At 41.4% G+C, this 17,878-nt stretch overlaps 1 protein-coding gene across 1 annotated transcript in view; it reads left to right on the top strand.

The window, feature by feature from the left end:
• Nucleotides 1-17,878, top strand: part of mov10b.2 (Mov10 RNA helicase b, tandem duplicate 2) — a 46,649-nt gene that overhangs the window by 9,690 nt on the left and 19,081 nt on the right. Inside the window, exons 4-10 of the mRNA XM_060932153.1 lie at nucleotides 2,104-2,342; nucleotides 2,438-2,687; nucleotides 2,789-2,914; nucleotides 5,123-5,285; nucleotides 6,349-6,503; nucleotides 17,126-17,299; nucleotides 17,480-17,627. Coding sequence (XP_060788136.1) covers nucleotides 2,104-2,342; nucleotides 2,438-2,687; nucleotides 2,789-2,914; nucleotides 5,123-5,285; nucleotides 6,349-6,503; nucleotides 17,126-17,299; nucleotides 17,480-17,627 — 1,255 coding nt within the window. The remainder of the gene's footprint in view (nucleotides 1-2,103; nucleotides 2,343-2,437; nucleotides 2,688-2,788; nucleotides 2,915-5,122; nucleotides 5,286-6,348; nucleotides 6,504-17,125; nucleotides 17,300-17,479; nucleotides 17,628-17,878) is intronic.

Genomic DNA, 17,878 nt, shown 5'->3' with positions numbered 1-17,878 from the left:
CCTACATTTTACACACCATTATTATATTGGTCACTGTGCATAGCTAGTGTTTCATAATTGGTTACAGGTAAACAACTAATTTCATGCTTATTGGGAAAGAAAGATAAAATTAACATGAATTATCATACATGATGACATAAGTAACAGGAAAGGAAATATATACAGTATATGGTGTAATTCTAGGGCTGGGAGAACTACTTCATTCCAACTTCTGGTCACAAACCTATTCTTTTCACCATACTGTGTCTTATAAAAGTATTCATCCCCCTTGGTGTTTGTCCTGTTTTGTCGCATTACAAGCTGGAATTAAAATGGATTTTTAGGGGGTTAGCGCCATTTGATTTACACAACATGCCTACCACTTTAAAGGTGCAGATTTTTTTTAATTGCGACACAGACAATAGTTAAGATGAAAAAAAAACAGAAATCTGGAGTGTGCATAGGTCGTTCCCCCCCCCCCCCCAAAGTCAATAGTTTATAGAGCCACCTTTTGCTGCAATTACAGCTGCAAAGTTTTTTGGGGTATGTCTCTATTAGCTTAGCACATCTAGCCACTGGGATTTTTGCCCATTCCTCAAGGCAAAACTGCTCCAACTCCTTCAAGTTAGATGGGTTGCGTTGGTGCACAGCAATCTTCACGTGATGCCACAGATTCTCAATTGGATTGAGGTCTGGCCTTTGACTAGGTGATTCCAAGACATTTAAATGTTTCCCTTTAAACCACTCCAGTGTAGGTTTAGCAGTACTGTATGTTTAGGGTAATTGTTCTGCTGGAACATGAACCTTAATCCCAGTCTCAAACCTCTGGCTGACTCAAACAGGTTTTCCTCCAGTATTGCCCTGCATTTAGTGCCATCCATCTTTCCTTCAGTCCTGACAAGCTTTCCTGTCCCTGCAGATGAAAAATATCCCCACAGCATGATGCTGCCACCACCATGCTTCACTGTAGGAATGGTGTTCTCAGGGTGTTGGGTTTGCGCCATACATGGCATTTCCCATGATGGCCAAAAAGTTCAATTTTAGTCTCATTTGACCAGAGAATCATCTTTCCTGTGTTTGGGGAGTCTGCCATATGCTGTTGGGAAAACTTCAAATGTGTTTTCTTAAGTAATGGCTTTTTTCTGGCCACTCTTCCATAAAGCCCCACTCTGTGGAGTGTATGACTTAAAGCGGTCCTGTGGACAGATACTCCCATCTCCGCTGTGGATCTTTGCAGCTCCTTCAGTGTTATCTTTGGTGTCTTTGCTGTATCTCTGATTAATGCCCTTCTTGCTCGGTCTGTGAGTTTTGGTGGGCGGCCTTCTCTTGTCAGGTTTGTAGTGATGCCATATTCTTTCATTTTGCTATAATGGATTTAATGGTGCTCCATGGGATATTCAAAGTTTGGGATGTTTTTTTTATGACCCAACCCTGATCTGTACTTCTCCACAACTTTGTCTCTGGCCTGTTTGGAAGCGCCTTGATTTTCATGTTGCTTGCTTAGTCGTGTTGCAGAGTCAGGGTGCTTCCAGAACAGGTTGATTTATACAGACATCATGTGACAGATCATGTGACACTTTGATTGCACACAGGTGGATCTTAATCAATTAATTATGTGATTTATGAAGTGAATTGGTTGGACCAGCTCTTATTCAGGGGTTTCATACAAAAGGGGGTGAATACCTACGCACACTTCAGATTTCTATTATTTTCATCTTAATTATTGTTTGTGTCACAATAAAACAACAATTTGCACCTTTAAAAGTGGTAGACATGTTGTGTAAATCAAATGATGCTAACCCTCCAAAAATCCATTTTAATTCCAGCTTGTAATGCGACAAAAGTTGCGAACCTAAAGTTAAGATACATACTTTAGACTTTTAAGTCACACAGTTGCCATCCAATGAATTTAGCTAGTTTCTTTGTGTCAGCTTTGCATTTATTTGCCTGGAAACTAGTTTCTTCTCATCCAGAACAGACAAACTTGTCAATGTTTTTATTCCAATTGTCAGCAAAGGACTTGAACAAATACAAAAGGCTGCATTATATTCAAGTGAAACAATTAAAGACAACAATGGTAGCATCACTGGAGCCACTCATGCTGCTTTTTCTTATTTTTTTCAGATTAGAGTTTGTAGCTGATAAGAATGGAGTTCAGATCAGCTCTGAGATGGAGATGGTGGATGGGAGAATGTGCTTGCGTGTTGACAGTGAAATGGTTTATGAATGGACGGTGTTTATTGAAAACACAGGGCAGCACGTCGTGGATTTCACCTACTACTCACCACTGCACTGGATACACTGCTTTGTGTTTGAGGATTCCAGGAAAGTCACACGCAACAATCCCCTGAGACTATATCCAGGCGAGAAGAAACCCATTTTCATTGTTGGACAAATTCAAACTCTTCAATTGTAATTGTGCCTGCAGTTGTTTGACAGTACCTGCTGTGTTCAATAGGTGAAAAGTACGAGGTCATGGTGAAGTTCCATTCGAAACATGTGGGTATATACCAGGTTACAGTGGCCTTCGAATTCAAGCTGAGCAAGGAGCCAAGCCCCAGGCCATTCCACATCATACGCGATATTGAAGCTGAGTTCAGCACACAGCTAGCGAGAGAGCTGGGACCCGTCAAACCCTACACACCCTTCAGACTAAGCAGAGACCAAAGTGCTAATTTTACTGTAGATGAGGGAGAGCAACCTGACAAGTATAGCACACACAGTACTTTTACAATAGATTCTGGACACATGTTAAGACTTTCAGGATTTAAAATCCTCACTTTCTCTGCTTCTGTGTTGTCTCTGGTAGCCTGGCCATACAGAATCTTCAATATGAGGTCCCATTGCCGCTGTATAAATGCCCAGACTATGTCAATGACCTGATCGACTTTCTGAAAGCCCCACATTCTCACAAGGGCTGTCTATTGCAAAAGAAGTAAGTAGTTTATAGCATGTTTCAGGCTTTCACTGGTTATTGATAATTAGTATCATTAGAAGCACCACAGCGCTGTAGAATTGCTGATAGTTTAGCTGCCAGGCAACTCACAGGTTTATAATAATGCAGTTGTTCTGATACGTTATCATTTCTGTAGTAACAGCTCATTCACAGGGACTCGTATGCTGGATTTATTGAACATTTATGGGAGGAGTCTCCAGTTTCAGCACTTTGTAACAGTCAGTATGTTTTCTTCCATGGGCAAGTCTTCAGGACTGAGGACTTTCTAGTTTCTCTGTAGTGTATGATGCTGCACTTTTTTTCTTACGTAATCGACTTCAAGACAGAGAAATGCAGTGACAACAGGAACTACTGTGACTTCTTTTATAGACCTTGCACAATAAAAACTATAACTAATTCTTTAATAAAAGCATTGTAATAGATGCCAACTTGCTGTTATATAACAGGAATAAAACACTTCAGTATGTGCTGCTATCAGCAGAACTTTATGACCATAGATTTTGGTGGTGCAGGACAACAGAAATAATGACAGCCTCAAACAAAATTGAGAGGCTTGACTTGACTTATGCTATAAGTTACAATAATCTAGTGTATTTTTCGAGTAACCTTGCAACAGGTGGTTGAGAGTCGAGAACATATTGTTTCACAGCTCGTTTTGGCCTTTTTAGATCTGTTCAACTGTGTTCAGTCCAGCAGGTGTACTTATCAATGCTATTAACCAGGTTTGTCAGGTGTCAACAAAAATTTAAATTACAAATCTCAAAAAACACACAAAAGATTGGACCCTCGTTATCTCTAGCCACTTTATCCTTCTACAGGGTCGCAGGCAAGCTGGAGCCTATCCCAGCTGACTACGGGCGAAAGGCGGGGTACACCCTGGACAAGTTGCCAGGTCATCACAGGGCTGACACATAGACACAGACAACCATTCACACTCACATTCACACCTACGGTCAATTTAGAGTCACCAGTTAACCTAACCTGCATGTCTTTGGACTGTGGGGGAAACCGGAGCACCCGGAGGAAACCCACGCGGACACGGGGAGAACATGCAAACTCTGCACAGAAAGGCCCTCGCCGGCCACGGGGCTCGAACCCGGACCTTCTTGCTGTGAGGTGACAGCGCTAACCACTACATCACCGTGCCACCCCGGATTAGACCCTAGTCCAAAAAAAAATCCAGGCACTGGAAAAGGTGGATAGATTTTTCTCTGATTCCTCAGCCTTTACATGGGTATCAAGATCACACACATTTCTGATATACAGATGTTATTCATGCCATCCCTCTTTCCCTCTCTCAACCTTTGCAATACAATAGAAGTGGTTCTGTACATCATAGACACACTTGCGGTTTGCCATTTTTTGCAGAAAATGATTCCATTTATTTGCAGTAGTACAAGACTTGGTTGCTGCAAAGCATTTTTAAACTCGCCCAATTTGGCAACCCTGTCTTTACTGTCCTGTCCGTAGTTCCTTTCTTTGCACATGGGGCAACCAAATTCCTGCCCCAGTGGGTCTCTGCAAGTACTTGTTGCAAGTCCCATTTTCACCACTGGGTGCAATGGTAAGTCTATGGAAGCTTAGTGGGAAAGTAAACATGACTGTGCAATGTCTAGAAAGGCAATCAAATCAATGGAACCTTGGCTTATATCTCTCAAATAGCAATTTAAAAACAGAACATTTCTCACTTAAAATAGGTAATTAGTATTTCAGCTCTGTTTAAAATTTATGGCATTGTGAATGAGGACTTTATGAAGATTAACATTTGTTGAAGGGAAAGCCATGGCCTAATGGTTAGAGAAGCAGCTTTGGGACAAAAAAGTCTCTGGTTTGATTCCCTGGGCCAGCAGGAATAGCTGAAGTTCCCTTTAGCAAGGCGCCCAACCCTTAACTGCTGTTCTGGGTGTGTCGTATGTCACTCTGGATAAGAACATCTGCTAAATGCCAGTAATGTAATGTTGACATCAGAGCCCTACCTGCCCCTATATAGTACAAGTTGTGCTGCATATTTTTGGTGTTTTATTCTTTGCATAATTAAGATTACTGTTAGTTGGTATTGACTCAATGCACTTTACGTTTTAGAGTTTATAGGCCATACCTCTGTGTGTGTGTGTGTGTGTGTGTGTGTGTGTGTGTGTGTGTGTGTGTGTGTGTGTGTGTGTGTGTGTGTGCACGAATGGTGGTTAGGTCTCTACTGGAGTCACCCCTGGGTTTTCACAACTATAAAGATCGCTTCCAGGTTCTACTTTACCTGGAAGAACGTCAAATGGAGGTGGACATCAAGAGATATGACAAGCATGATGTCACCATGACGATGGACAGCCGCAACAAGAAACTGTTGGTGCTTGAGGTAAATACAGAGCTGGGTTCGAGCTACACTGTCCCATCTACTAATGAGTGATTTATTTATTTATTTTATCAGACCTAAGCCACTTTCTTATTTGGTCTTAGATCAGATACAAATCCGATATGAGGCCATGCAACATGAATGAGAGTGTTCAGATTGGAGCCTATGTGGCTTTTCCCCAAAGTGCATGCACATATCACTGTTCTCACCATCATCAAGTGTCGGCAGTGTGGTAGTACACCAGTGGAGGACAGCAACAGAAATGATTGTGAAATGATTTAGTAAAAGGATTTGGAAATTGGTAATTAATTGATATTTTGGGAATTGCTTCAACCAGAACTCCAAGGTCCTACTGAAACTGAGGATTGAAAATTGTGCCCAAGAAATCCTGCACGTGCCCATCAATTTTGGGGGACACGTGCAGTTTAATGCAAACTGCCAAGAAAGACCAATCAAGATAGATCAATCCAGTCGAAGGAAACAAAAAACAACCCTGAATTTTACAAAAAAACTTTGAATTAATGAATATCTCATCTCATTATCTCTAGCCGCTTTATCCTGTTCTACAGGGTCGCAGGCAAGCTGGAGCCTATCCCAGCTGACTACGGGCGAAAGGCGGGGTACACCCTGGACAAGTCGCCAGGTCATCACAGGGCTGACACATAGACACAGACAACCATTCACACTCACATTCACACCTACGGTCAATTTAGAGTCACCAGTTAACCTAACCTGCATGTCTTTGGACTGTGGGGGAAACCGGAGCACCCGGAGGAAACCCACACGGACACGGGGAGAACATGCAAACTCCGCACAGAAAGGCCCTCGCCGGCCATGGGGCTCGAACCTGGACCTTCTTGCTGTGAGGCGACAGCACTAACCACTACACCACCATGCCACCCATTGTCATATAAATATAATTTTAAAATGAATTCTTATGTTAATTACAGAGACAATCTCATGTATTTCGAAGTCTAAAAAGCACTTTTTAATGTTCTTAGTTATTTCCGTGTGTGAGCACACACACGAGTATGAATTCTCCACATCTGTACCATCCTGTCTCCAGGTTCCAGGTGTTTCTGAAAACCGTCCATCGGTGTTAAGAGGAGATCATTTGCTGCTGACTAAGAATGAGGATTTGAACTCAGAGTATGTCACCAAATACAAAGGCTATGTGCATCGTGTGGAGCTCGACCAGCTCAAACTGGGTTTCTCAAAGAGGTAAGGCTGCTCTGGCCTGCAGCTTGTGGTTTCCATAGCACTTGTTTCCATGGTCCCAAATTGTGTGCATCCTTCTCTTGGTGCCATTTGACTGTCTTGAATATTTATATTCCTTTGTTTTGTGATTTGTCTTTGCAAAGTACATGTGAGCCTTTAAATCCGAACCTTGTTTCGTTTGGGGTTCTCAAGATTCCTCTTTTGTATGTACTGCTCTTTGTATTTCCTGATTTTGATTCATAGCTATCCTAATCAATACATAATTATATATTCCTGTCGGATTGTGAAGAAAAGTTTCTGTTTTCTTCTGAACAAAGATGCAAGCAGGCACAAACTCAGAGGACAGAAGACGTTTTATTGAAGCTCCAGGTTAATACACAGGTGTTGTCCTCTCTGAAAGCTAGTTCACTATTCACACTCTCACTTCTTCCAGGCTTCTCCCCCCAAAACACACTGTCTCAAAACATTTATACAAAGGTTCTTCACTCCAAAGGCGTAACAAAGATAAGGATGTTACCTTGGGCATTTGAAGCCTCAAACACATACCATCTTTTACAACACATCATCCTGTCTGTTCTATGCTATAGGTCTGTGATATGAGCTCGTAAATACCTGTTTTAGGGCTGTGGTTTTAATACATATCATTGGCCCAGAAACACTCTCTCCATCAGGTAGAGAATGATACCGGGTCTAAAATAATGTCTCATCTCATCTCATTATCTCTAGCCGCTTTATCCTGTTCTATAGGGTCGCAGGCAAGCTGGAGCCTATCCCAGCTGACTACGGGCGAAAGGCGGGGTACACCCTGGACAAGTCGCCAGGTCATCACAGGGCTGACACATAGACACAGACAACCATTCACACTCACATTCACACCTACAGTCAATTTAGAGTCACCAGTTAACCTAACCTGCATGTCTTTGGACTGTGGGGGAAACCGGAGCACCCGGAGGAAACCCACGCGGACACGGGGAGAACATGCAAACTCTGCACAGAAAGGCCCTCGCCGGCCACGGCGCTCGAACCCGGACCTTCTTGCTGTGAGGCGACAGTGCTAACCACTACACCACCGTGCCGCCTCCTAAAATAATGTAGGTCTAAGAAAATCCTCTTAACCATTCTTCAATTACCAACATGATATCTTCGAAGGATTTCTATATAAGCAAGTTAACTTCAGCTTAACAACATCACAACACCATTGTGTTATAACATCACAATGGCGGCTCACCCCCAAGCAAATTGCATCACCATAGCAGCATATCTTCTGAAGCTAACTTACTCAAGGCAGTTTAAAGTGCATATCACGGGTAAATTCAGGAGCAAGATCAATGTAATTCTCCTATTTTATATAAAATTTTGGTCAAATATCTGTCACATTTTGCATTTTGTGCAATTTTTTTTCACCTTGCGTAATACCAGAAAAATTCAGTTGAAATCAAGCCATTTGAGGCGAATTGGTCCGCCTCTGAAAAAACTTGGCATTTGGATTTCCCGGCAAACATTGATTTTCGTGACGTCGCGTGCGGGACGCCTCCCTCTGAATCCTACATCAGTGCTGGTTTGTTTATGAGAAAACGACCTGGTGGTTTTCTGCAAATTTCTTCAACGTTATCACGTAATTGTTAAAATGGTTAACAGATGTATCGTAGCAGGGTGTAGCAACACCAATCTTGATGGGATTAGTACTCATCGTTTCTCAAAAGACCGGACAGTGAGAGAGAAATGGGAGCGCTTGGTCTACACAGGCTGTGCACTGAAACTGCGCAAGCTCACGCAGCCTGCTGGCGCTTCCGCAGGTAACGTCACGATTCTGGCTCCAGACTCCCTTGGGATTTTTCCAGACGCGTTTTATTTTATTTTTTTCTGCTGTAGACAGATGTGCAAAATTACCCTTCTGGATGAGTGTGTAAAGGGACATACTTTCATATAAAAAAAAAAACATGAAATTGGTCTAGAATATGCACTTTAAGCCAAATAGAGTGAATAAAAGTCCTGCCTTTTAAGCCACTGCTGTCTTAAGTGATGTAACACTTCATAAAGGGTCTTGTGAAAGTCAGGGTATATTGACTCGTAAACTACGTCTTGAGTGCAATTCATTTCAAGCAAGAACTGGCAAAAGAGATCATCTTTCATTCTGTGCATCTGAATCAAAAAACAATAGATACCACCATGTCAAAGTACTGAATAGATCTCAGATACAGAGGTTTTTATAGCTACAGTATATTCATTCCACAGAATGGGCTGCATGGATCAGTCTTTGAGTAAAGTTGTGTGTAAATGTTTGTGTAAGTCAAACCAAACAAAACGATTTCCACCGGATTTACAAAAGTTTCAGAAATGCTGGTTTTCTCTGTACTCACGTGTATATGTTGATGAATGCCAATCACCCATAAATTACCAGTCACGTGCATGGCACAGCTGATTTGCATTTGGTGACACCCACAACACTCCATAAAAGGCAAAGCTCACAGCACCTAAATGAGAAGTGAATGGCAAAAAAAAGGCTTGGAAGTTAAGCCTCATTTTTTTCTTCACTCATTTGCATTAGGTGTTTATCGATTCTGCCTATCGCATCGGGAAATTCATGCAACACATACAGGCTATAAGGAAGCTTGAGACATACCAGATTGGTCACTTATTAGTAGCTTATTGCTGGCTTTAATAAAGAGTTGCACAGCCTTAAAAGATGATGTTGTGGCAAATGGAATCGATTTACACTCTGAGTCATTGCAGCACATCCTTCTATACAGTGGCATTCTTAATTAAATGAGTGGTATTATTTATCTTAATTTATAAAGTTGTATTGGCTTTCTTTCTTTCTTTTTTTTTATTTATTTAAAAGGTACTGACTGCAAAGGCTTCTGAAATTTTTTAATTTTTTATTGTGCATGACATTTTCTTATGTCCCGCAAGAACAATATCACGCAGATGAGATGTGATCATTTTGATGTACTGAGGGTTTCCTCCATTTTGGGACCGTTTTCCTACCTATTGGAGCCAAACAGTATGGCCCCACGGAAACAACTGAACGCAAGTAGCTTGAACTAATTAGCATAATTATGGAACTGGGTCACACCAAGATGAAGATGCATGGAAAACATCATGACTCCGCATCGACCTCGGAGAGTTTTAAATCGCAGGGATGTAATTTGTGGTTGACATTCGTGAATAGATCCATGAAACAAAAGACAAATATATCTTCTCTCTGTTACTGCTTTTGTGTTATTGTTTCTTTCTGTAAGATCAAAACATTAGGTAGATAACTCCATACTCAGACTCAACAGTCCAAGACAAGTGCTGCAAAGTCTTCATCAGATTTTGTGCCCGTTTCATTCTTCAGTCGATTCCAGCAGTCAGTCTGTCCCTTCATGAAAAGTCTTGCAAACAATCTTTTGGTTTCCATCGCTTTTCTGACATGCTTTCTAGCTGATTCATTTTCATATTTAGCCCTTTCTTTTCCGCTGGCGAGAGAGCAGAGTCCGCCATGTTTGCCCATGCCGACTTATTTTGGTTAAAAGTAGGTCAGACACGCCCCATGGTGGTCACGTGATATTGTTGCTCACTTGCGTCGGCAATCTCTGGAATCATAAAATGTGATACGCGTTTTATCTTGGCAAAATATTTACACATAGGATACAGTGTGTACAGCAGCACAACTCCTCAATTTCAACTCAAATCAACTTCAAATCAATGCGAAACATCTCAAAACTCCAACAGCAATAGAAATAAAACATTTTTGCCCAGAAGTCAACTTTGCAGTCAGAACCTTTAATATTTCTTAGATTGTTACCATTAACATGAAACAACTTGTTTTGAAGTGTAATCCATATATAAAATTGCAGTAACTCACTGAAAATAATTTGACTTGAAGCCAAATGACCAAGGTTTACATTAGTTAGGCAACTTGTGCATAAATTTACACACACTCAGAAGCAGGAGTAAGATATGGTTTTGTTTCTGAAATTATGGGATTTTCATAAATACGAAATTTCTTGTGTAAATGCTAATCCAAACGATTTGTGAATAATTCTATTCCCTTGATAAATGGGACTCCTCCAACTCTCACTTGATACATCAGTCCCAGTGTTCAAACAGAGTCATAACATGGCTGACAGATGTCACAGAGAGGGAAAAAAAAAGAGACCGAGAGAAAGCAGTGATAAGTGGGGTTAGTACCTTCTTACAATTGTAAGGTGTGAAGGAAATTTAGTAGATGGACATTCCTATTCTCTGTGTTTCTGTGTCCTTGACTCAACAGCTGGTGATAAGCAGGCTGCCTTGTTTATGTTTGATGTCATGTTATGCCTGACCACGCATCCGCTGCGCATGATTAGAGCACACCAGGGCCCTGTACTACGAAGCGGGTTTTGTGGCTTACCAGGGTAACTTCGAGAGTAACTTGATCACGTGCAGCGTAACTTCCCGATTAACCCATACTACGAAAGTTGGCTATGTTCAAACCGAGGTATGCTGCCATGGCAGTTTACGCTGCATCTCAAACCTGCTCGTCTCAGGTTATGTTCTTGGTTAACCCGAGGTTTCCGATTAACCACACCGTTTTTAAACACCACCTCTCCACCGACATTTCCTCTAGAGACAATGCCAGCATACCTGGATGACCCGTGCGATATCGGAGTGCAGATTAGAGATGGGATTTATGGCTCTTTGATGGGATCCGCATCTTTGTGATCCGTTCTTTGAAAAGAGCCGTTCAAAAGACTGGCTCATTTGGCTCTTTTTAAATATTTATTCAGTTTTAAGAAGACAGCGTCTAAAGAAGCCAGATCCCTCTGCTTAGACAGTGACATCAATATTTCTGGACATACCTTTTATATAAAGCAACCTAGACTTACATTATTGTAACCCCTAAACGCTCATAAATAACCATTAAAAAACAATGAGGGCTTCAATGAATGTCCATGCAGAACGGCTTTTCTGTAAAAAAAAAAAAAAAAGAACCCACTCAAGAACATAGTTATCAAGAACGCAAGAATATTTTATAGAAAAACACTTGTTTTACAAAAATATTTAAGTCTGAGATACAAAATAGATACAACTACAATAAATATAACACAAGAACTAGTTATCACACAAGAACATTTTAAAAGAAAAAAACAAACTTTCTATATTAAAAATATTGAAATTGTAACAAAAATAGATACAACTAAACAGTCAGATAAATAGATAAAGTTATAACAAGAACACAAGATTATTTTAATAGGAAAAAACAAACTATTTATGCAAAAAAAAATATTATTATTAGAAAAATAGATACAACTAGACAGATAAATAAATAAAATACACAAAAATAGAACAAACAAAATGACGATAGAATAAATTAAATGAACATCCGTGCAAAGTAGTTTTCCCACAATATTATCATTAATATCACACAACAACATTATAAACTATATACAAAACAATTTGAACTATTAGGCAAACAGATAAAACTTGAATAAATAAAAGGCAAATGAATGCTTGCTTGCACGCGTGCACACACACACACACACACACACACACACACACACACACACACACACACACACACACACCATTATGAATGATGTTTTTATATTTCATTTTCACCTGTTGCCAGGTGCGTTTGGCACTGCTGTTGCCTCTGAAATGTTCACAGGACATATACCAACTTAGTCAAAGGGGCTGAACAGTCAGTCATCCTAATTCATGTGACTCTGTGCACATATCAGCTTAAGTAGGCAATTCAATTCAATTCAAAACACTTTATTTGTCCCCGCAGGGCAATTAAAAGAGCATCAAGAGCAGCATTAGGGCAGTCGAACATCAGACAACATAAAAACACAAAATGAATGAATGTTTACTCTACAGCTGTCAGTTCTGTGTACATTTAGTCTGACGAGGGGCTGGACAATGATGTTGGGACAGGGAAGGGTCAGTGTTCAGGAGTCGGACCGCTGTGGGAAGAAAGGTGGACCTCCTCCTTTGTGTCCTGCAGCGTGGACAGCGCAGCCTGCGTCCTGATGGAAGCCACTCCAACACTGAGTGTAGTGTGTGTGAGGGGTCATGTAGGATCCTGTGGGCGGTGCGGATGGTTTGCTGGTCACAAAAAGCAGACAGAGCTCGAACAGGGAGTCCAATGATTTTGGAACAGACTTTGGTGATAGTGAGTAGTCTTGACCGGTCTCGTAGGCTGATGGAGTGAAACCATGAGATGAATGAAAATGTTAATACACTCTCAATGAAAGAGTGATAAAAGTCAGGAGAATGTCTTTATTCACTCCAAATGATCTCAGCTTCCTCAGCAAATATTGTCTCTGGTGGCACTTCTTGAGGATCTCCTCAGTGTTGGAGGAAAACCTCAGAAGACTGTCAAATATTGTGCCCAAATACTTGTATTCCTCCACCGGCTCCCCCTGGATGGTGGTCGTGTGAGCCTCTGCCAGTTGTCTCTGCTTGATGGAGAATGTCACAATCAACTCTTTGGTCTTATTAGAGTTCAACTGGAGACCGGCTCCCTCACACCAGGAGATGAAGTCCTGAAGTACAGAGCCATGGTGTGGGTTAGAGGCGGAAAGCAGAGAGAGCAGGACTGTGTCATCCGCAAATTTCACCAGATGACAGTCTGGCTGAGTGGACCTGCAATCATCGGTGTAGAGGATGTAAAGCAGGGGCGATAGGACACAGCCCTGTGGGGAGCCAGTGGAGGTGTGGAGGATGTCAGAGTAGGATCCGTTAACAAATACCCTCTGTGGCCGGTTGGTAAGGAAGTCAATAACCCACATAATAACCCGGTAGTCCAAGTTAAAGCGGGTCATTAACTTCTCGGCGAGGATGTGTGGCTGCATGGTATTAAAGGCAGATGAGAAGTCCGCAAACAGGAGCCTGGCGATGGTGTTGGGGGTCTCCAGATGTGAGTGGATGGTCTCCAGGATGAATATCTTGGCATCATCCACTCCCCTGCCGGCCCTGTATGCGAACTGCAGTGGATCCATCAGAGGCTCAACAGACCTGGTGATGTAGTTTTTAATAATCCTCTCCATCGTCTTCATCACCAGGGAAGTCAGAGCCACTGGCCTCAGATCATTCAGCACCTTAGTGGGGCCCTTCTTGGGGATGGGGATGATCGTGGATTGTTTCCACTTCCGGGGCACTGTGCTGCAGTTCATGGAGGTCTGGAAGAGCTGCTGGAATACCTCCCCCAGCTGCTCAGCGCAGTGCTTTAGGGTTCGCCCACAGATGTTGTCGGGTCCAGTGGCAGTGATGATTTTGGTTCTCTTGAGGGCTCTCACCACCTCTTCCCTGCTGAAGGTGATAGTAGAGTCACCAGGCTGGAGTGAGGAGATGATGGAATTTAGCTCTGTGGTATTGTCTTTTTCGAATCTTGAAAAGAAAGAGTTGAGGTCGTTGGGTAGAGATGTTACGCTGCAGCCATCAACCTGGATGGGTTTGTGACTGGATGCTGTGCAATTCACAGCTGCCATGTTCTTCAGGCCCTGCCAGGCGGAGCGGAGATTCCCCTGGGTAAAAGAGGCCTCCACTTTGTTTTTATTGTCCAGCTTGGCTTTTTTAATGGCACGCTTGACCTCACAAGTAACCTCTTTCTTTTCCTCCTCCGAGCCAGTGAAGAAAATCCTCTTTTTCTTATTCAGTACTTGTTTCAGATCTTTAGTAACCCAAGGTTTATTGTTGGGAAATATTGTGATAGTTCTGGTTGGGATTATACTGTCCACACAGAAAGAGATGTATTCCGACACTGTCTACCTGTTCATCGATGTTACTGGAGGTCAGAAGAGAATTCCAGTCATGGCTACTCCATGAATTTACCATACCAAATTTTATTCAGGATTTTTCGGACATTAAACAAGCTATATATGACTGGGGCCACGTCGAAGGACCATTTTCTGTGACTTGTGATTGATCATGAAGCTTTCTCTCATCCTATACTTCTGTTCTGGAACATGTAGAAGGGAGAATGTACTTACGCATTTACCCGATCGGCAATTTGTTGCCAACATGCTTGCCGCTCCTTATTGGCAGCCGCTGTGTTAGATTTTGCTCTTAATGTTGTTTTGAACTCCTCGTAGCTTTGCATTATGACAGAGCATTCTTCCTCCGTGAAGTACGGCGACCGTGCCATTGTGAACAGTGGTGATTTGCGCTGATAACCTCCCCTTTAACGTGAATGCGCATTAACCCTGATTAGGTTAACACAGGTTCAACAAATCAACTTCATAACTGGCGTCGTAGTACCGTTTAACCCCAAACAAGATAACCAGGTTTTGTCAACCCTGGTTTAGCGGGGGAACCCTGGGTTACTTCTGGGTAGGTTAACCTCCGTTCGTAGTACAGGGCCCAGGTGCATGCTCGAATAAAGAACCAATGTTTCGAAGAAAAACACTTCAAGGGCAAGCCTCGAGCCAATCACGTGCAGACGCGAGCAGTAGGCAAATGCCTTTACAAGCCTAGAAATTCATATATTTTTTCACCAGCCAGCCGGACTAGTTACCTTCCAAAGTAACTATCCAAACAGAAAATCAACTAGCCAAAATTTGTTCATGTATGAATTTTACTTCTGTCAAAAATAACACACAAGAGAGTAGTTACCATTGTTCATGACTGATGTGCATTTACAGTATTTCAAGACCCGAGTATTTTGATACTGTTGTTAAATACATAAATGAGAACAACACAGAGCACCATAATATATCATCAACAAATAATAATATATTGGAAAACTTGGCAACTTGGTGTATGAGTATTGAAAACAAATATACTTACTATCATGACTATAGCACCCAAAATATGTCCAACATGCTTTCTGTATTTAACCATTTATGAGAGAGAAAGCATTAGGAGCTTCATATTGACTAGGAATCAACTTGAAAAAAATTAATTATTCCATAAAAATCATATCGCAGCCAAGGCCTACCCTGCTCCCACGTTTGCTTATAAGTCCTTTGTCGTTTCTCCTTCTCGTGCGCTTTATCGGCGGCCTTTTTCTCCTCTTCAGACCGAGGTCGCTTTGTCCCCGTCTCTGGCAGTTTCTGTACACCTTTCAGAAAATTCCACATCGCAACATAGCTTTGGCAGATGTAGATGTAAACAACAAAAAACACGTGTTTAAACGGGCAATAATGTGGCCACATCTATTGAATTTGATAACATGATTACCGCGATATTCAACGAGATGCATTATATGCATGCGCAGTAGTGAAAAAACCGACAGCCTGACTCGTACACGATATGATTCAGAATTCTTCGGTATTTTCCATCCTGCCGATAAACACATCGATTAACACAGACACGGCACGCGCTTAATATGTGGCAGCTTTAGTTGACAGTGTGTCCGAATCTTCACTTCATATATATTTTTTATTTTCAACTAGCCAGCCGGGCTGGCTAGTGACAGGAATTACCCGCCAAATAACAAATTAAGTCGGCTCGGGCGACCGGACCACCGTGAATTTCGAGCCGTGCTTTAGAGTATAATAGATAACAGCCACTAACACACAACTCAGAGTGCGTACTCTCGGCATCACCTGAGGTGATGTCTTCTTTTCCTGTTTTATATGTCTTGTTTTATAAGATCTACTATAATAAATAACTGAAAAGACAAATGCTAAGCGTTCTGAAGTGTTTATTAGAAGTTTCCACCACAAAGGGCATGAATCTTATCACCACCACTGTCTGTTTATGTTGCCTCCCCCCCGAATTGTGGGATTTTGAATGCAAGCATTTGGGTTTTTTTTATATTTTTGCCATACTAATATGTTTTTGGGGGATTAAAAAAAAATTTGCAGACAAAAGTGGATGTTTTCTTGTGGCTGTTTCTCAAATTGATGTGTGACTATTTTTAGTTGTAATGCAAATTTTATCCAAACATAATTTACTAGACGTTTATTAAAGTGTTTTTTTCCTTTTCTTTATTTTTTTTTTTTTTGTACGTGTAAGTGTGGCTAAGTGCAGTTTTACAGACATTCAGGTGAACTTTCAGTATTTAGACTGGAATTACAGTTGACCTAGCTAACTAGTGTGAAATTAGGATTTGTTTGTGAGGTGGCTAGACGGTACAAGTATATAACTAAATAGTCCTAAAGCTCTCTCTTGCGACTTTGCCCTTGACTTAATTTCAAGAGCAAAACAGGGAACTTTAGCAATCTGCTGTTTTTAAATGCACTGTATAACAGCTAGGTAATAAGCTAGATCACTGATCATCGGCCGCTATAGTATCTCCCTCTTTTTGGGTGCTTAAAATAACAGTCTTGTCAGTCATAACCATCCAACATTTGAGAAATGCCTACATGTGGAGACATTCATTTTTTTGTTCAGCAGAGACACCTTACTTACATGTTGGAGCCTTGTTGTACAATTCTGTGCCTGAGATGTTGTGACTTCTGACTCAATATTCATATCTTATTTAATAGATGTTTATATTCTACTGGTTCCCACCTGTCTGTGTTTTGTGAGCGTATTTTGTTTACCTCATTACCAATTGCACTTTTCACAAATACACAATATTCCGCATCACTAACCACTACAATATATTAACAGAATTCATAAACCCTGCAGGGATTGGGGCAGGGAGTTTATGACTTTGGAATTTCGAAGCTTGAGGACTCTAATGTCTAACGTGTATGGTTTTGTAGGTTCTTGGACACTTTCATAAACAAGATGAAGTTTCAAGTGGAGTTCACAATTAACCGGTTCCCACTGAAACTCCAGCATCGTGCTGTGCATCTGGCTGTCGAACACAAGCTTGAAGAGGTGCTGTTCCCTACAGGATCAAATGTCCCAACCTCACAGCCACAACTTCCACTGAAGTAAGCGATATATCAGTTAAGAAAGACAGTTTATTTCTGCAGGAATTTGTTGGAAATGCACTTAGACTACTGTAGATGTGTGTACATGTGTTCCATAGTGATATGTAAGCACCCATATTTACTAGATTTATTAAAAAATTACTTTCAATAACCTTCAGTATGTTGTGTGTTTGCAATTAGGCTGTTTGACTCCAAGTTAGAGAAGAACCATGAGCAATACACTGCAGTGTGCAATATTGTAGCTGGAGTGTCTAAGCCAGCACCGTACCTGGTGTTTGGACCTCCTGGCACAGGAAAAACAGTTACTATGGTAGAAGCCATTAAACAGGTGGGATAGGTTTTAGCATCTGCTCACACCCACATGCTGTGTACACACAAATTCCACAGGCCTGTGCTGTCTCTCTCTCTCTCGCACACACCTACACCCACAAACACATAAACATGGGCAGATAATTGAATAAATGTTAATATAAATATACAAGAATAACTGAAGACACATCAAAACATACCATAGTAAACCACACACTCACTCTACTATGCTAACTCACTAGTGGGCCTTTTCCATTACCCTTTTTCAGC

Source organism: Neoarius graeffei, chromosome 10 (assembly GCF_027579695.1).
Source record: "Neoarius graeffei isolate fNeoGra1 chromosome 10, fNeoGra1.pri, whole genome shotgun sequence".
Taxonomy (NCBI): Eukaryota; Metazoa; Chordata; class Actinopteri; order Siluriformes; family Ariidae; genus Neoarius; species Neoarius graeffei.
The sequence above is the reverse complement of the archived record's forward strand: the minus strand, read 5'-3'. Positions and strand labels throughout refer to the sequence as shown.